General features: G+C 32.3%; 1 protein-coding gene across 1 annotated transcript in view; it reads right to left on the minus strand.

The window, feature by feature from the left end:
- Positions 1-1827: 1827 nt before the first annotated feature.
- Positions 1828-21209, minus strand: part of LOC142320528 (ciliary microtubule inner protein 2B-like) — a 171356-nt gene continuing 151974 nt past the window's right edge. The window contains exons 3-6 of the mRNA XM_075358418.1: positions 18945-19125; positions 18388-18612; positions 3107-3240; positions 1828-2060 (exon numbers count right to left, since the gene is read on the minus strand). Of these exons, the coding sequence (XP_075214533.1) occupies positions 1965-2060; positions 3107-3240; positions 18388-18612; positions 18945-19125 (636 nt within the window). The 3' untranslated portion in view covers positions 1828-1964. The remainder of the gene's footprint in view (positions 2061-3106; positions 3241-18387; positions 18613-18944; positions 19126-21209) is intronic.

The raw sequence follows: 21209 nt of genomic DNA on the forward strand, positions 1-21209 counted from the left end.
AAAAAAAATCAAGTAATTTTATAATAGTGTTGCATCTGATATTCTGTTAAACGTAAAAATCATGTGTCACTTCTCCACTAAATAATAATTTATAACTTTAAAAAATTTTGTACTCTTTACCACAATTTATTTTCTGTCTTCTTTACGTTCTAGTGTTCTCAGTGCCTCGCCACAGCTACAGTTCCTCAGTAGCTACAGTTCTAACAATAAATAAAAAGTTGTGTGCTACAATACCACAGCAATAATTTTATGAATTTTAAAAATGAAACTAGTACAGTTTAAATTTTTATAAAATCAAAGAAAGGTTAAAAATCTTATTGTATTGCTCTATCAATGTTTTTTAAACTCTTACTGGAATCATAGGAGAATTTATAATAATTGAAATTAATGATACTGTTAAAGATGGGTACACTGCTATATGTCCACAATTTCTAAATTAGAAGAACTTTTTAATTTTTTTAATGCGAAAACAAAAGGGCGAATTTAAAAAAAGGATAAGAATAGTGTTTTCATTAACAGTACTTTTAAAAATTTAACAAAAAATCTATTAAGTATGAAGTGACCAAATCATTTGGTAAACTATCAGTTTTCTTGAGACTGTACAGGTTAAGCTAAAATTTAAATATTTATCATTTTCATACGGTACTCACTTTTGGAGATTATATTAAAATTATAATTTTTTAAATGTCATATTTTATTAAAAATTTGCTAAAACAACTTGATCTAAGCGTAAGTATATTGCTTCCAGATCTCTTCAGAGATATTGTTCAACTCCAACATTACTGTTAATGCAGTTGATTTTATTGTTAATTTTGTCACTCTTTAATTCGTTAGGCAGCTCCTTTTGAACATGGTAAACTATTATATTTCTCAGCTGTGTAGCATTTTTCATTTAGGAAATTGTTTTTTTCAATTTTAGTGTGTGTTGTTTAACACTAAAACAATTAGAACATCAGTTCAAAAGAACCCAAATTATAACTCTAAAAATAAATTTTCAAAGCATAATTCAATAGTTAAAAAATGAATTTTGTGTGTGTATATATATACACAAACACACACACACACACACACACGCACACACAACAATTACTATCAATAATAATAAAATAAAATACTCACTTACTGTTTGTTTTTATAATGTTTAACATAGTGCTTTCATGGTACATACCTCTTCATCAGATGTAATAATTAAAATAAATTAAAAAATTTCAAAAGAATGTTGGTCTCTTTTGGGTTAGATTGTAGACTGGTAATGGAGGGAAATTTTTATTCATAATAATACATACTGCTATGTATTGAATGAATTTTAAATTGTATGAATTCTACTATTTGCTAAATCATATTCGTTATTCACAAATTTCAAATATGTTATATTCAAATATATTTGTTATATTTAAATGCTTGTAAGTGTTCCTTATATTACAAACATATATATATATATATACGTACATTTTTTAAAAAAAATCATAAATTATTTTTTATTTTACTTATTATGAAAGAAGTAATTAATTATATATGACACATGATAATTTATTATTAAGCTGCATCTACTTTTGTGACAGAAAGTATAACTAAGACAGTAGAAATTTCTTTTATTCATTGGTTTTTATTTTTTAACATTCCACTACTTGGATTAATGTTTCATTTTGATAAAGATTATTAAACTGTAGGGAAAGTCTAACCATAACTTCAGGACATGTTAAATATTTGTTGGGAATTAAAACTAAACTGTTTATTTCCATCTGAGAGATTTTTAAATGGTAAACAGTAAGTGAGAACAGTGGAGTTAAACTTTTTATGTAGTTAGTCATAAAATTTAAAAATAAATTCCAATAAGCAATACATTTTATTCTATATAAAAATAAATCTTTCCAAAATGTTAAAACTGCACTATCATTGATATTTTTTCAAGCTCAAGAGTTATATGGTTTAATATTAGGTATAAGCTATGTTGGTAACAGTGTTTATCTGATAGGTGTGGTATGTCGTGGCTGAGAATTCATGAGAGCGATTTGCACTGCACTTTGTGCTGCATCCATATTTTTCTTTACTTCTCGCTCCTGAAACAAATATAGCAGAAAAATCACATTTTCTATGTATTAAGATTGCCTATGTCAGTTTTCAACATTAATTAAGTTTTAAGGGTCTAACTCAGTAATGATATTTTAGTTCAAGTGATCAGATTGAGTAATAATTGTAGAACAAAATATCCTCTGTATAAAATAAAGGAAATATAAACAACTAATTTTACAGGTACTGCAGGAAATGTTACATTTATTGAATCTGAGGGTCTAGAAAAATTATATAACACTAATACTAGTACGCAGAATGTATTTTGCTAAATTTATATCACTTGGCAAGGTTGAAATCGATAAATTTCATAGCTGTTGTCTCAAAGACGGTTTTAAAAATTGTGAAGTATTGTGAAGCTTAGTGGGTTTTTGAGTCTGTAAAGACTACCTTCAAAATATAAAAAAAACATTTCACCATAATTTCTTTGTGAAAATTTATGATTCAATTTTACGATTTATCTCATACTTTATTAAACATAAATAAGTATTTCATCGGACAAATCATCACTTTAATTCGTTTTAATAAAAACAATTACATAGTTCACAGTTAATTACTATTTGGGCTAGACCCTGAATTTCCTATCATGGATAATATAGTAACATGCTGGAAAATACATATTATTGAAATTATCTATTTATTCATAAAAATATTACTTCTTCTCTTAAGTTAGTACAATTAAATTAACTTATTAGCTTGTATTACCTGACAATCATTTAATTTTAAATTATTACTCCTTCAGGTAGCTTTCACCATGCTGCATAGTAATGCAAATAATTACAATGATTTTAAATAAATAAAATTATTTTATACATTTACAAATTTTATTTTATGATAACATAATTAACTAAACTTAAAGCATGGGTAAGGAGATATACAACTGTAATAAAATTTATTCAGTCTTCTCAATTGAAAGAGAATCATGGATGCATAATAAAAAAAATAAGTAAAAAAAAAGTAAAAGATGGATCATTGATAACAACATTATGTGTAATTAAACGATTAAAAAGTGGTGCAAATTAAAAAAAATATATACCTGTTGTAGCAAGCTGAGGCCACGTTTAGCAGCAGTGTGGAAGCGCTGACTAAGGGAAGCCTCTGTACCTCTAAGTCGAGGTATGTGACCAGTGTAGCCAGCAATCGGAGGAAACTCTGGAGAGATATGATGTTCTGTAAAATTTGTCAATTTGGATCAGATTAATTAAAACAAGTGGAAAAATGTATTTCTGAGAACACCACTTTAAATTACATTCTAGGTTAATTATACAACTTTAAATTTGCTGTTTAATACATAACATAATTTACTGAATGATGACAGTTATAAATAAATAAATAACTTTTTTTTTACATTATTACATTAAAAAAAAACACGTGTAGTTTTTAATAAATATCACCTACAAGATCAATATTCACATACTAGCATTACATAAAAATAAATCCTAGCTACAAAAATGCATTATGCTTTATTCTAGATAAGAAACTAATACTTGGCAACTGAAATGTACTTATACATTCATGTAAACATTTTTTTTATCTTAAAAATACTTCACATTTCTATGCAGCTGATACAGAAAATTTATTTGTTCAAAGAAATTTCAGTCATTCACGTATAAAAACTCGTAGCAAAAACTACCATATCATGACTGAAAATGATAATTAAAATCACTAAAAAACTTTTGGATAGGATTTTATTGATAGCACAAATTTGTTTTAAATAAACTACTTCTTATAAAATTGAATAAAAGTTTCTTTCATTTGATTGCTTTAGTTTTGAAGTGTGACTGAAATCAATGGCTATTATTTATTTAATTAATTACAATAATCAATTCTGCAGAGGGTGCTGTGTTTTAATTACAGTAATCTACCAAAAAAGTGAATAAATTACATTACCAACTATTACAATTTTGTTTTTTACTTCCACTGAAAAAAACTAATCGCTTTGATATATTCTTCATATAAAAGCTTACAACTAACTGTTTCATTTATATCTATTTTTAAATATTTATATCTTTTTTATACTCATTTAAAATAATTTTTATTCAAAAGTTTATTTCATCCAATTTATACTTCTTTAGTTCAATATTGTCTGCCTGGTTTTTCTATTTCTATGGCTGTTGCTATTATTACACGACAGCCCAAAAAGGAGTGTAATGTATTTAGGGTATATGTATGTATGTTTCTTTCACTGCAGTAGCTCAATGGCTGAACAGATTTAGATGTACAATGCTGCATTGGAATCCTTATGTTACTGGGAGTGTTATGGGCTATGTAAATATGTACAAGTATTATATATATATATATATATATATATATATGCTTAAATAAATTTAAAATAGTTATACTATATACAAAATTGTCAACTGCAAGCTCCTTAATTTTCCTATATTATTAATTATCCTACATTAACGAGCAATGTTTATCAGCAATGTTTTTTTTGGCAGTCGTATTTTTTAATTTTTCCCTTGTTTAGTTATTTTGTATTAATATAATGAAACAAAAATACTGATCAATTATTATTACTCTTTGTAGGTAAAGAACATTACAAATGTTCCAGGTTTTATTTTCTATACTGTTAGTATTCAGAAAGTACATAAAGTTAACTGATTATTCAAAGAGACTCATTGATCAAGGTATTAAAGACACTACTTTCCTGAAAGAGGGCAGCAGCTCTTTCAGTATTTGTTAAGGGCATAGGTCAGGAGGACTTAAACAGCCATATCAATATCACTCAATCTTCTGAGTACTGCGCAGCTGAGAGCAATGGAAAACTGCAGCTGCTTTTTTCGCAAGAAAATGTAACTCTTTTCATTTTCATGTATAAAAAAGAAGATGGAGCGCTTCCTTGGTAAAATATTCCGGAAGTAAACTGGTCCCCCATTTGGATCTCCAGGTGAGGACTACTAAGGAAGGGGTTACCAGAAAATTAAAAAATAACATTCTATGAATCGGAGCGTGGAATGTTAGAAGTCTGAAAAAGGTTGGTAGGTTAGAAAATTTAAAGAGGAAAATAGATAAGATTAAATGTAGATGTAGTAGGAATTAGTGAAGTTCGATGGGAAGAGAAAATGACTTTTGGTCAGATGATTTTAGAATAATTAATACAGCTTCAAATAAAGGGCAGGCAGGAGTAGGTTTCATAATGAAGATAGGGAAGAGAGTAGAGTATTACAAAATGCATAGCGACAGAATCATTGTAATAAGGATAAAATCAAACCTAAGACAACAATGTTAATGTCTATATGCCTACAAGTGCCCATGATGAAGAGGTAGTGTATATACAAAGAAATTGACAAAGCAATTAAACACATAAAAGGGGATGAAAATTTAATAATAGTTAGAGATTGGAGTGCAAGCACTGGAAAAGGCAAGGAAGGAAATATTGTGGGTGAATATGGCTGGACAAAAGGAATGAAAGAGGAGACTGGCTTATAGAGTTTTCCATGAAGTATAATTTAGTAACTGCCGACACCCAATTTAAAAATCATAATAGAAGAATATACTCATGGAAAAAGCCAGGTGATACTGCAAGGTCTCAGTTAGATTATATCATGCTTAAGCAGAGATTTAGAAATCAACTCTTTGATTGCAAAGCTTACCCTGGAGCAGACATTGATAACAACCATAATTTAGTGATAATGAAATGTAGATTGGGGTTTAAAAACCTGAAGAAAAGGTGTCAGATGAATCGATGTAATTTAGAGAAGCTTGAGGAAGAGGAGGTAAAGAAGATTTTTGAGGAGGACATTGCAAGAGGTCTTAGTAAAAAAGATAAGTTAGAAAATGTAGAAGAGGAATGGGAGAATGTTAAAAAGGAAATTCTTAAATAAAAACAGAAGCGAACTTAGGCGGAATAAAGAGATCTAGTAGAAAACCTTGAATGTAAGAGGATATATTATTGTAGCTGATGGATGAACGTAGAAAATATAAGAATGATAGTGATGAAGAAAGTAAAAGGAACTATAGACAATTAAGAAATACTATAAACAGGAAGTGCAAACTAGCGAAAGAAGAGTGGATTAAAGAAAAGTGTTCAGAATTGAAATAGAAATTATCGTAAAATAGATGAAGCATACAGGAAAGTTAAGGAAAGTTTTGTGGTACATAAATTAAAATCTAATAATGTGTTAAACAAAGATAGTACACCGATTTATAATACGAAAAGAAAGGTCGATTGGTGGGTGGAGTATATTGAAGAGTTGTATGGAGGAAATGAATTAGAAAATGGTGTTATAGAGGAAGAAGAGGATGAAAGGCAAGAAGCAATACTGAGATCTGAATTTAAGAAAGCATTAAAAGATTTGAATGGCAGCAGAAAGGCTCCTAGAATAGACAGAATACCTGCAAAATTACGCACAGTGCAGGTGAGAAAGAGATAGATTATACATACTGGTGTGTAATATTTATGAAAAACGGAAGTTCCATCTGACTTCAAAAAGTGTGATACCAAAAAAAGCGGGAGCAGATAAATGTGAAGAATACAGAACAATTAGCTTAACTATTCATGCATCAAAAATCTTATCTCGAATTTTGTACAGAAGAACTGAGAGGAGTGTGGAAGAAGTGTTAGAAGAAGACCAATTTGGTTTCACGAAAAGTATAGGGACAAGGGAAGCAAGTTTTAGCGCTCAGATTAATAGTAGAAGGAAGATTAAAGAAAAACAAACCAACATACTTGGCATTTATAGAGCTAGAAAAGGCATTCGATAACGTAGACTGGAATAAAATGTTCAGCATTTTAAACAGAAGAATGATATAAAATGACGAATAGCACAGGCGAAATGAGCCTTCATTCAGAAATATAATTTATTTACATCAAAAATTAATTTAAATGTCAGGAAAACATTTCTGAAAGTAATGTTTGGAGCATAGCTTTATATGGAAGTGAAACTTGAATGATTGGAGTACCAGAGAAGAAAACATTAGAAGCTTTTGAAATGTGGTGCTATAGGAGAATGCTAAAAATCAGATGGTTGGATAAAGTAACAAATGAAGAGGTGTTGTGGCAAACTGATGAAGAATGATGCATTTGAAAAAATATAGTTAAAAGAAGAGACAGACTTATAGGACACATATTAAGGCATCCGGAAATAGTCGCTTTAATATTGAGGATCAGGTAGAAGGGAAAAATTGTGCAGGCATGCAACATTTGGAATATGAAAACAAATTGTTAGGATGTAGGATGTAGGGGATATACTGAAATGAAATGACTGCCACTGAAATGAAATTGCCTGAGGGGTGCTGATGAGTTACAAGATGGACTTCCAGAATAATTTGCGTTCAGTCTGTATTATACCACTACATTAATTAAATACATAGCTATTAGTCTGACAATCAACTAGTAAAGCTGATTAGAATACAATACTACTATTTTAGAAATCAAAGTTATTAACTGAGTTCAATGCTTCAGAGCTGAATATCTGCTAGAGAGAGGACAGTTGCTATCCTAGAATTTATCAGAATTCATTATTTCACCATATGATGAGGTATATCGCAATACCTCAAGCTTACCTTGCTTGAAGGAAAATGAAGACATTTTTATCTCAGCAAGAGGCTATCAACTGTTCTGTGAGGTAAAAAAGATGAATAGGCTGTAGATAAGTCTCTATTGTTTTCTGAAGATGTGTCAAGACAACAAAATATATTTTATGTTTTGTAAAGCAATTACAATACAGCTGATTAAATGTCACACCACCAAAGATTCTGGTTGGTAGTAATGAATAGAGAGATAACTTCTAATATTTGTAAAACTTTATATAATAGAATATATTTCCATCTGCTCAGTATTATACTACATTATATTTCAAAATTTTAAAGAGTAATTTGAACTAAACAAATGATACATGCTCTCATAAAGGAGTAATTTGCATTAAGTTTTAAGCATAGCTTTAGTTATATACTGTTCTATTATACTTTTGCCCAAGGAGTCAGATTACCTCTTATGTATTTTACAAGGATTCTACAAAATTCCCTGACGGAGAGTCTTGCTCTTTAAGATTTTGAAAGTTGGCATCCCCATGGCTCTTGCCTATACAGCTTTTCTTCCTACGGCAAACTGAGTTGCTGAATGCTTTACATATACAGTACACCAAAAACACTGTGCAATTTGCAACTTATACCTTATACAGTCACAGAACAACATTTTATACTGTTCGTCTTACACTTAAACTTGGTGGTATTGCCATATCTTATGAACTAACCCATAGTTACAGCTATGGGTTACTATCGTGCCAGTGGGTGGAGGGCTCTACATATTGAGTCTCAAATGATGTCCTCTAGGTACCCAGGTGAACTCAGTTGTATGTATCCCTAGCTCTAGTACATGCGCAATCTGCTGGAATAGTCTATTGGGTCACTGGTCCTCTCAAGAACAAAATTTCAGTTCCATTAAATAAATCTTCATTGATTGTTGATCCATTTGAAAATCTAACAAACCCAGGAGTTTGCAAAGACTTCGACCAACCTTGACAACCAAAGATGTGTCCATTGACAAAGAAACAAGAAACATAACAGAGTGTTAAATTTGCTTGTATAGGATTTCTTGTGAAGTACAATGAGGAAGGTAAGTACTTTGCTAAGGTTTCTCCCTTCCTGATAAATAAGGAGGTTGTAACAACTTGTGGGTCTTCAAAATCTGTTAAAAAAGAGTGGCACACTGCTGGTTGAAGTCTGTAGTGGTTGACGATCAGTATCCAAAACTCCTAGTCCTTAATTACACAGAGAAAGACAAAGTGATAATGGAATCCCATAAGATGCTAAACCTTAGAACATATGTTATCATCTATGTGCACAAAGTAGAAAAGTGTATAAATTGTGAAGGTTCACACTCAGCAAGGTCTTGAGAATGTCCCTTATATAAGGAAGCAAAGGCTATATCAAAGATCTGTTCTGAACAGAAAGTGTGCTTTCCTATAGCTAGTCACGAATACAGAAAATCCCTCAACCTGGGGAATCCTGTATAACCCAGTGTTAATTTTGTCCAGGCTCTTTCTAACTATACACAAAAAGAGAATGAATGCACATCTATAAAGAACTGATCAAGATGGTCCAGGCATTGTTAGAGCAAGTGAAATCCCTCATTTCTGCTATTATAGTATTGAGTACAGAATACTTCTGCTAGAAAGACCAATAGTGGTTTACCGAAAACCATTTCAAAATTCCCACTGCACCAATTATGCAGCAAACTACTTAATAGATCCCTGTGCAGGAATGTATTAAAACCTCACTGTTTGGTATGGCATTTCTGGCCTTCCAGACTTCCAAATTCCCACAGCCAACTTGAAGTCTCTTTGTGGATATGGCGGTAGATGAAGTGACTGAAAAAGCAAAGCACTCCTTAAAGTATAAATACAAAAAAGAAAAACTGGACAGCATTTGCTAAATAATCTACACACAAAGTTTTGTATATAAAACAAAACTTTGTGAGAATGTTTTTCTTTTTTTTGTGAGAATGTTAAAATTTGACTAAAGGAAGAAAATTCTTTGATACTGAGTATGCAGGCAACTCACCTTCGTCCCCAGGATAATGGGTGTTTTTGTGGCTACGTCTGTGAGAGATGCAAGCATCAAACAGGGATGATAGGACGTGAAGGTGTAGGTACTTTCCTGAAGGAAATCGTACAGCCACCCAGATTCCACTGGTTATGAAAGTAACTGCAGTCTCAGTGAAAGTATTGATACCATTCAAAATGAATATCTGCAACTTTCATCTTCCCCCAAATTCCAATATCAATGATGATGATCTGTCCTATCTGTTATCTCAGATTCCATTACCCAACCTAATAATTGGCGATTTCAATGCCCATCACTATTCTTCCCCAAGGTACTACAATTGATCTCTGCTTATTCAACGATGGGTCATACACGTTTATATCATGTTCATGATGATGGTGTTTGACAATTTCATACTACCTTGTTTACTATATATACTATAGTAAACTTAAGGACAAAATAAATAAATCCTAAGGACGATGACTAGTCATCGCCCTTAATGCTTGATTAATTCATTCATTTTTCTGTCTTTGTACAGATGCTGTTTGTTCAAGTCCAATGGATTGGGTTGTCTCATGAACAGCGGTGAGGCATGTCTTTGGCATAGGCAGAACCAAATGATCTGTTCCTATGTAGCTCATTTTAAAGCACTACCAAATCATACGACCTTTGATGCAGTGTCCTCTAACCCACATCTTAATCGGTATGAGGCACACTTGAGATGTACTGTCTGCTGGCCATTAGAGTTCAGCACCTTTTCTTATCTGTAAATGCACCATTACCTTTAGTTCTCACTGTTAGTCAATATTATGACCCCACCTTGGCAGCTTTCTGTTGTGAATTATTACCTTAATCTTAACAGTATAATAAAAATACATGAATCCGGTTTCTTACAACAAAATTTTTATGATATTGTAAATAGCATGAATCCTGATGGTATAGTTTATACAGACAGCTTGAAAAGTGATAATTCTGTTGGTTATGCTTTTGTTTTGTTGTTTGTTGTGCTTTTTGATGACAACAGAACATACATATTTGGTCTTCCCAGCATGGACAGTGTTTTCATCATGGAGTTATATGCTGTTAATAAGATCTTAAATGTAATTAACCCAACATTTTGACTCGTACTTGTCCGTTCAGATTCCATGACTGCTTTGTAGGTGATTATAGACATATACTGCAGACATCCTGTTGTCTGTGAGATTCAATCGGTTACTTCTGGGATGACTCAGAGTAACACAAGTGTGAGCTACTGCTGAGTCGTCAGCCATATTGACATTTCAGGCAATGAACGTGCTGTTAGTGTGGAAGAAGAGGCTTGTTTGGAGTCTGCTTTCAATAGTCGCGATTTTTCATATGATCTTGTCTGTTTTCTGAAAACAGTGGTTGTTGATTTGTTGTTTTAGATGTTGCAGATAGTAATTTTGTTGTTTTAATATATTTTTTTTGTATTGTTATTTAACTGTGATTTTATTTCACTTTTAGCACTTAACATAGTATACACTTAACATCTATGCTGTAATGGGTGAGTAATTTTGCCTGTGATGAAGCATGTCTTAATTTTTCATTTTACTTGTTTTTTTTATTGCTATTTAATTTTTAAGTTTTATTCTGCCTTATATATATGGTTTGGGCCTTTTATTGGTTTGAGCATGCTTGAGTCTATGGGGCATTTGTTTTACTGTGATTTGTGTTATTATTATTTATTTGTCTTGTTTCTTATTATTATTGTTCTTATTTAGTTTCTAAGTTTTATTCTACCTTGTGCATATGGTGTGAGCTTTTCATGCCTGTGGTGTGGTGTACAGCATATTATTGTATGTGATACTTTGAGTTGATATTGTTAAATTAAATTGTTTTTTTTTGTCTTCAGTCATTTGACTGGTTTGATGCAGCTCTCCAAGATTCCCTATCTAGTGCTAGTCGTTTCATTTCAGTATACCCTCTACATCCTACATTCCTAACAAATTTGTTCTCAAATTGTTCATCCCATTAAATTGTTTATTATAATAATATTATATTTGTGTGCTATAATAATAATAATAATTTTTTTTTTGAGGAGGGAAGTGGAAATGCATTTTTACGCACGGAGTGTCGGGCTCCCGCTGATGGTATTATCCAATCACCATCAGCAGACTACCGACTGAAACCACCCCCCTTTCTACCAGGGCTGTATCCGGAACCGTTTAACACATTACTTCCGGTCGAGTCCTCCTATACTAGCCTGATTAGGTGCTACCTTTTAGGACTATCCAGGTCAACCTTTTTGGCTTTGAGAATGTTGCCGACGAATTGGGCTACACTTTCCCAGCTGCTCAGGTCACGGAGCATCATCGCAACCACGTTGTGGGGACTCAGTGCTCCGTGATCCGCCTCTAGTGTCCCTCGATCTGCCGCCCACCGAGCACATTTGAAAAAGATGTGCTCAGCGTCGTCCCGTACACCGGAGCAATACAGGCAGTCGGGGGACGGCGCTTTCCCTATGACATGGAGGTAAGCGCGGAAGTACCTGTGACTCGTTAAAAATTGGGTCATGTAGTACTCCACTTCTCCATGCCGTCGCTCCGTCCACGGTCTGACCAGAGGGATAAGCCTTGCGGTCCATCGTCCTCTGGTCTCGTGGTCCCAGGTCTCTTGCCATACGAGGAACGTGCGAGTGCGTTCCTCGTTGGCAATGGTCACCCGGTCTTCGCCTGCTCGTCGCCACCTGTAGATCACCTGGCGCTCCCTTGCTAAAGTAGCAATGGGTATGACGCCGGCGACCACAAGTACTGCAGGCTCGGAGACCGTCCGATACGCGGAAGCGACTCGCCAGGCTGCGGTGTGTTGCACCTGCGCGAGCCGCTTCCGGTTTCTCGCAACTCTTAATGCCTGGGCCCACACTTCCGACCCGTATAACAGGATGGAATGCACCGTGGACATCAGCAATCACCGTCAGCTGGCCTTCGGTCCGTCGACATTCGCCATAAGCCGGCTGAGAGCAGTTACGGCTCTTGCAGCTTTGTCGGCGGCTGTACGAAGCTGCTCAGCAAAGCTGAGTTTCCGGTCAATCATCATACTGAGGTACTTTGCGGCCGGCTTGGTCTCGACAACCTCTACCCCGACCCACAGGGAGAGAAGGGTGTCGATACGCTTCTTCGTGAGAACTACGACCAGCGTTTTGCTGAGGGCTAGAGACAATCCATGATCGTCCAGCCAGGCACTGACTCTGTGCATGGCTCGACTGAACCTCAGTTGGGCGCGCTCCACGTCGCGGTCTGCGACAAGTAGCGCAACGTCGTAAGCGTATGCAACCAAGGCAGATTTTTCAGGCATCTCCAGCCTCAGTAAGCCATCGTAGACGGCGTTCCAAAGGTCGGGGCCGAGAATCGACCCCTGCGCCGCCCCTGATGTGATCGTAGTCCTACGCCAGCCTGCTGCGGTCTCGTAAATGAGACCGTGGTTCCTCAGGTATGCGTCTACCATTCTGAGTTGGTATTGAGGCACATGGAACGAATGCTCCAGGGCCCGAATCATATCGCTCCACCGTGCGGAGTTGAACGCGTTTTTTACGTCCAACGTAACGAGAAGGACCACACGTCGCGAAAAATGATTGTGGTTCTCTGCTCGCCGCACTGCCTCAAAATAATAATAATAATTCCTCTTTGTGTGTCCAAAAATAAAAAAAATAAAAAAATAATTTGCAATTCAGTGAGGGATACTGATTATATATGTACAGATGTTTTATGATCATAATCCATACCAAGAATACCCCTTTAATTACAGTACTGTAACAAAAATGCTAAGCACATTTTGCATGTTTGAAATGAAAACAAATTATGTGTGAAATTACAGAATAAAATGTGAAGAGGAGTTTGGAAATCCAGAATGGTCAGACTTAAAAAAATTGTTTGATGAGATTCTATGAAAAATATATATAAGCAAGAATGAAAAAGAAAAGGGCTAATTGAAAAAATGATAAAGCAGAAAGCTGAAAACAGAAGGGCGAAATTTTTCCCCTTCATGAATCTTGTGTTCATGAGAAAAAGAAAATGTTGTTTTGGAGAAAAAAATGATTATCAAGATACATTATTACAGTTGCTTGTTAAGATTGATGAAAAAAATGATAATCTATATGTGATGAAATCACATTAATTCCATTATTTGTGATTAATATTTTAACAAATCTCTCTGTATTTATTTTACTGCAAGAAGTACACCTTTTCAGTGCAGCTTAGGTTGTGTAGTATCTGAATAAACTCTCTGGTAAAGTTCATTACTTGCTTTTGAGTACAACTCTACATAATACTGGACTAAAAACCATAGCAAATAATGATAAAGATCCAAAAGTTAACACACTTGTGAAAACTAACTTATGCAGTTTGGTTACATAATATATTATTAAACATGACATATGACAGCATTTCTACAAAAAACTGAAGATAGAGAAAATGTGAAAATTACCAGAATTGAAGTAAGTTACTGCATTTGTTTATAAGAAGGTGTAATGAGGGTATATATTTTACTGGGTCATTCATAAATAATCATAACATCTGAATATAAATCTGGATAACAAGTAGAATGCATAGGTACATAATTAAATTCAGATGCTAATAAAAAAGAAAAAAAAAACTGTAAAAAGTATTGAAACTAGAAGTGGATGGAATTACTCTTAGAAAAAAGTTTTATATATTACAAAATATCACTTGTATTATGAAAACATATCCTTTTGCTTGTGATGCAAATAAAAAAAAAATACATGGGGTATGATAAAATTACATTTTATCATGTGATGAAATTTAATGTATCATCAAAGTTAGATCAATTTATGTATCAAAACAAAAAGGATTTTCTTCTAACCAAAATGACAGTGAAAGTTAGTTATAAAAATTATATAAAAATTGTTAATTTTATTAATGAAATAGATATAACATACACTCACTGACTCAATTCTAAATAAAATAAAATAAAAAATAAAAGCTATTAACCAAATTAAAAAATACTCTCATTTTACAAAAAAAGAATCAAATTTTACAAAAATAGTATTTGTTTATTTATTTATTTTTCATGCATCATCTTGAGATCATTTGTCACATTTATTAAATTTATGACGTGGAAAAAATTAAAAATCCTGGAAAAAGTAACTCAGGACAAAAATACCAAACCATCACGTCAGATCAGATATACAGTACCCAGGAATTTATGAGCTAAAGTGATCCGACAGCTAAAATTTAATACTGGACAAATGGGAAGTAGCTTTAAATAAAAATTCAAAAAAGAACAAATACAAGCATTTCATAATAATATATATTCAATATATTTACCACTACCACTTAGAAACAAATCACCATCATAAGTATATCATGTTAACAATTTCCTAAATATTATACATGAATAATAATCAACCACACTTGAACACACTTGAACAATATAAAAGTATAACACAAAAAAATATTCAATGGTGAGTAGTCTTTTATATAAACAGATGCAATTTAAATCTAACAGTTTTTTTCCCTGTTGTGACCTAGATGTTTGTATATTGAAATCACACAAACCACAAAATGCAGTATACTAAATGATCAAACAGTTAACATTTAACTTGCATTTTGACAAATGTTTTCCTAATTACAAAAAACCTGCCAGAAACAACTTCAGTTGCCCACAATATACAAATGACAGCATTGGTGTCATAAAGAACATTCTCAAGAGTGAGTGAATGCATTTTGATATAAGTAAAAAAACTGTTTGATATATGTTAAGTACTAAATTTGGCTTGGTTTATTAACAAAATTTAATATTTTTATTTTTTGAACTATTATATGCAGTTCTTTGAGTTAGAGTTGCTGCCCAACTAGAACAATTATAATTCATTTCAGATGTGTTTATGCATTCCTTCTGTTATAGTGAGAGGTATTCCTTCCTCAAAAGACTATTCTAGTAGTAAAACTCTTTACCCATTCATTTTTTCTGAATATTATGAATAAAAATGTCTCCCACTGTCAGTTTTTTGTGCATAAGGGTGGACAAAATCCATTTGTTAATATCCAAGCATACAGCTCATTTATCTGTTTGAAATAAGTAATGCTGAAATAAAAAATTAAAATATAGAATAAATTACATTAAACACATACTTCATTCTGAATAAAAAGTCATCTAATAAACAAATCAATATATTGCAGGGACAAAAGTGTTTGAGAAAGCGTACATGAATAAAAAATAAAGTAACATGCAATCCTTGAAAAGAAGATTAAGATTCTAATATTTTATATTAATTACCTTTGAAAATGTATTTGATGTAATTTATTTAACTAAACTTATTTAACTCATAAAAACACTGTAATATAATGGACACTGTGTCATAAAAAAAGAATAATGATTTACATGTTAAATCAGATCATGATACAACAGAAGCTAAATTTATTGCAAAATTTATATAATTAAATTTTTTTGTTAATTCATAACAATGGCTAAAATAAGGAAGATATCAAAAGTAGATTAGCATAAACAAAAAGTCTCATGCAGGAAGTCTACCAATATCAAACACTATTTAGGAATTAGAAAGACATTTTAAAAATATTTGTTTAAAAAGTGGTAACAGTACACAGAACTAAAATATGTACATAAAATTAAAAAAAAAGGAAGTAGATGCTTTTGAAATATGTTACGGAAGAATTATGAAGATTAGAAGTGTTGGCTAAATTACAAGTGAAGCATTTTAAGATAAATTAGTGAAGTCTGGTAAATACTGATTTATCAAAAAACATTTAAATTGGTCCATGTATTTACAGTCATATATTTAAAGTTTCACAATAACTTTTTTGTTGTAATTATAGTCTCATACTGAGTTTCTTTTTAAATCATATTGAAAAATTATAGTATAAAATGGAATCTATTTATTTCATTAAAATTTGTTTTGAGATTGGTTTTGCTGCTAGAGTGTACGATACAGGCAATACTCAGAATTGATGTTAGTTTACTATGTGAATAATAAAAATAATTCTTTTTTTAGTGTACTAATGTATACTATCTGCTTTTGTAGTAGTTTGCTAATAACTATTTAAAAAATTAAACTATTAAACAAATATAAATGCAATAACAAATTAATAACAATTACACAAATCTGAAAATAACAGGAGTGACTGGAATTTATATCTCAGTAAACACAATTACTATTAAGACGTAAATAAAAATAGTTTCTCCTGATGATTGATCTCTTTAATAATGTAGTATGTAGTTTAAATTAGGATTTTATATATTTAATAATCTGGCATGACAATGTTTAAGAACATAATGATCATTATAGATTTACTAGAATAGAATATATAAAGAAAATTAGTAAACAACCCTTCAACAATAGTTATAATTGAAAGTTTTAAATGTAGATATATTTTAAAAACTAATATAAATGAAATGAATAATGAAAAAAACTTCATTATTGAAGTTATGAACTTATTTCAAGATAATTTTCTGAATACTATGAGTATAATATAGCATATCCATGACAACATGCCAACTCTCCTCCTCCACAGACCTTTCTTTCTTTCTTTTTACTTCCTTGTATGAAGCAAAGGAAGTATTCCTTGATCGCGAAAAATTTCAGTTTTCAGATTTCAATGGAAATATTCATTTTGACCATCCCTGAATCCATTTTGACTAGTTTTGGTGTGACGTTTGTACATACGTACATATGTATTTATGTACGTACATATGTATCTCTCATAACTCAAAAACGATTAGCCATAGGATGTTGAAATTTTGGATTTAGGACTGTTGTAACATCTAGTTGTGCACCTCCCTTTTTGATTGTAATCAACTGAACCAAAAGTATCCAGAAAGCCCAAAAACCAAAAAAAAAGGATTTTAGATTTTTTCTTAATTGCAGTAATAAGCCCTCACTGAGAGTTTTTCAACGAAATATCATAAGTGGTACTTATTTTCATTGGTTCCAGAGTTATAGCCAAATGAAATTTAAATTAATGAAATATTTGGATCTTATAAGGGGAAGGCATATTCGAATCAGACTTTATCTCTTTTTTTTTAACTTTTTTTTGTTTAATTTAAATATATTGATTTATTAATAATTATTAACTTCTGATTATAAAAAAAAAAATTATGATTAATAAAAATAAATAATACAAAAAAATTGTGAAAAAATATCAGAAGTTATTAATAAAATAAAATTTTATGTACTTTTCATTTTAAAAAAAATGTGTGCATGTAATTTAATTGGTGTACAAGGGACGTCATGTAGTGTCCACATCAGATTTTTTCTGTTTAGCCTCCGGAACCACTGTAAGGTATTACCTCAGAGGATGAATGAGGATGATGTATATTAATATAAATGAAGTGTAGTTTTGTGCAATCTCATGTTGACCATTCCTGAGATGTATGTTTAATTGAAACACAACCATCAAAGAACATCAGTATCTACCATATCTAGTATTCCTCCACAGACCTGAAAATTGTTATTACTCGAGGCATAGCATATAGATTTGCTAGGTATTAAAATAATTTCTATCACATACTTCACCGTGGCAACAATAAACATCTTAATGACTTCAGGTTTAGGAAAACCTCAGGTGCGATGGGGATGGAGATCAGGGTTTTAATCAGGGAAGAAGGTGTAAAGAGTAAAAATTGTAAGAAAACAAAGTTAATAAATGGATTGGATACTGTTTCATGTTCATTTAATATATTTTATAATTTTGAAGTTTAGCATGGATCAAAGTTTTGGAGAAGTGCATTGAGCCAGTCAAATGACTGGTGAAAAAAATTTAAAAAAATTAAGATAGTATTAATGGTGCTTATAAAATGTAATGTGCTTAAAGGTAGATTTTCTGTACATTATACCTTTGTACTTGTTCCTTTGTTCATACTGTTTGATGGCAGCTTTAACATGGTCCAGTGACCTAACTGTCGGTATTTTTGGGGCACTTCGACTTCTTGCTCTAAGACTAGTTTCAAGTGCTTTGCGGCTGCGTTCAGCAGCGAGCTTGACATCAAATTCTTCCACGCTCTTATCAGCTGCTCTTCGAAAAGAAGTTCCATAATGAAAGTGCATGCCTGGGATATATCCTAAACAAATTCATGCAAAAGTTTTCTACTACTAAGCAATTATTTTAAGGCTAATTATAAAATACACGTAAAAACTATTGACTATTATAAAAGTTAATTAGTGAGATTAAACAGAGGAATGGATTAATAAACAGAATTTAGTAACCGACATACTAATTTACAATTTTTAATCTGTATTTGAAGAAGTTTAAGTACTGACAAATCAATATAAAAAGAAAAATTCCATTACCAAGAACTAAAACATGATGTTAAGATAAAGAAATTAGTAATAAGAAAATACTAGATGTTATATAGGAATGATCAAGATAATTTTGTTTGATGAAAGATTTTACCTGTATATCCTAGGATGTAGCGACGACATCGATTACTGCTGTCCACCTTGTTCTCTTTGGTTTGATCTTTCGTTCTTGATATTGGAGCTAGTTTCCCGTTAGGTAATATTGGTTTTAAAGGGTCTTGTACTCTGTATTGAACTGCAATGTGACGTTTCAAGATTCCACGATCGCTCAGTTCCTGTTCGGTGTAAAATTTAAATCTTATTCAAATATTGAATTCTGTTAATGTATAGTATTATGAACAAAGTTAAATACTCAGATTAAAATTACTCTACTGTAGTAAAAAACTCAGAATTGAAATGTAACTGCTACATTAGCTAAATTTTATTTCTGTTGTTTCCTAAGCTATCTCCTGATTATCACTAATTTCTGAATTGCAATTAATTACACATCCTTATTTGTTGAACTAAATATAAAACATTCATATTTGTACGTAGATAATCAACAAGAGAGACATTTTATTACAGGCCACAATTATTAAAAGTGCCTTATAGATATTTATGTCTCAATTATATATCAACAATATCAATTTCTATTTATTGATGGATCTTTAAACACACAACCTTTTCCTTACTGTTATAATCAGAAAATCAAGGTAACAGATTAAACAGAAATTATTTTCAGAAGATTTTCATTTAGAGTCCAAAATTCACATACACAGACTTACTAAATACCATTATATACAAATAATACATTTAGTCAATCATGATACCTTATTTATGTATTATTTATCATGGTAAACAATTAGTATATTTGAGTTAAAATAAATTGCCGATGAGCTTTGTCCCCAATATGTTGTAGAGATGAAACGAATAATGAACCATCAGAGCAGAATGGAGGAAAAACCTACTCCCTCTCTTAAAATAACATTCAACCTTTTCATACCACCGAAGAAAATAAGAGTAGATTACCTGTCTATTTGAGTGCGACCATTCATCCCCAAACCCATGGCGATGTTTCCAATGTCAAGGTTATGGTGACACTACAACAACTTGCTCAAAAACTACATTATGCATGGTGGCAAAAGAGATGTATGGTTTAACCAAACATCTCTTTTGCCACTGCTACAATAAGGCAAGCCTCTGTAAATGTAGGTAATCAACAGTGCGGATTCTGCAGTTAATTAATGCAGCTTTTTCAGTTGCTATCTGATTCAGTTGCCTCACTCACAACCACTATTTCTGAGCTGACTAACAGTACAGTCAAGAAGAAGGTTATTATTAGTGGAAAGACTGAGCAAATTACTGAAAACTACTGTAATCTGTACACCACCAGAAACAATTCCTGCTGCATCAACAGTGTAGCAAACTGCCAAGATCCCTATGAAGGAATCTATTAAAAAATCATTGTCTGTTACCATATCTCCATCCTCCCAGGATTCTAAATCCCCATTCCAATCTCAGGATATCTTTGAGAATATGGTGGCAGATGAAGTGCCTGAAGAAGCACAGCACTTCCTATAAGCTTTAAACACTAAAAAGGAAAAATTGGGTAATATCTGATAATCAGCAAGTTTGCATATAACGGGAAAAAACTAATTTTATGTATATAAATATTATTCAATGGAATGTTTGTGTCTCTGTTCCTGCTGTGAGGATACTGAAATCTGAATAAGGGAAGAAAATCCTTTAATACTGTGTGTGCAGGAGACTCACCTCGGACCCCAGAATAAAGCGTCTTTTCGCAGCTACGTCTGCAAGAGATACGACCAACAAACAGGAGGAAGAGGATGTGAAGGTGTAGCTACTTTCCTGAAGTGAGTCATACAACCATGTGGACTCTGCTGGCCAAGCATCCCTGGAGTCTCAGTGAAAGTATTGGTACCATCTGCAACTTGTATTTTTCCCCAAATTCCGATATCAATGAGGATGATCTGTCCATTTTGTCATCACAGATTCCTTTGTGCAATCTAATAATTGGTGATTCAGTGGTCATCACTATTCGTCGGGTTCAACATCGTTTCTTCTCGAGCTACAATAATTGATCAACTGAGGCAGAACCTGGATCTCTACTTATTGAACACATGGGTTGTACACATTTATATCATCTTCATCAGATACATTTTTGTGTATCGCTCTGTTCTTGTGTTCAGCATCATTACTTCCATGTCTTAGCTGGTATGTTAACAAAAAACATCTTTGGAAATGATCATAGACCAATTGTTATCTCAGTCCGTAATAGTGATTTGCCTCAGAATCAGCCACGCTACTGTGTGGTTGGGAAAGTGGACTGGAATGGATACAAAGGATTCTTTTGGCCAAT

The sequence above is a fragment of the Lycorma delicatula genome, chromosome 1, assembly GCF_047948215.1.
Source record: "Lycorma delicatula isolate Av1 chromosome 1, ASM4794821v1, whole genome shotgun sequence".
In the NCBI taxonomy this organism is placed as follows: Eukaryota; Metazoa; Arthropoda; class Insecta; order Hemiptera; family Fulgoridae; genus Lycorma; species Lycorma delicatula.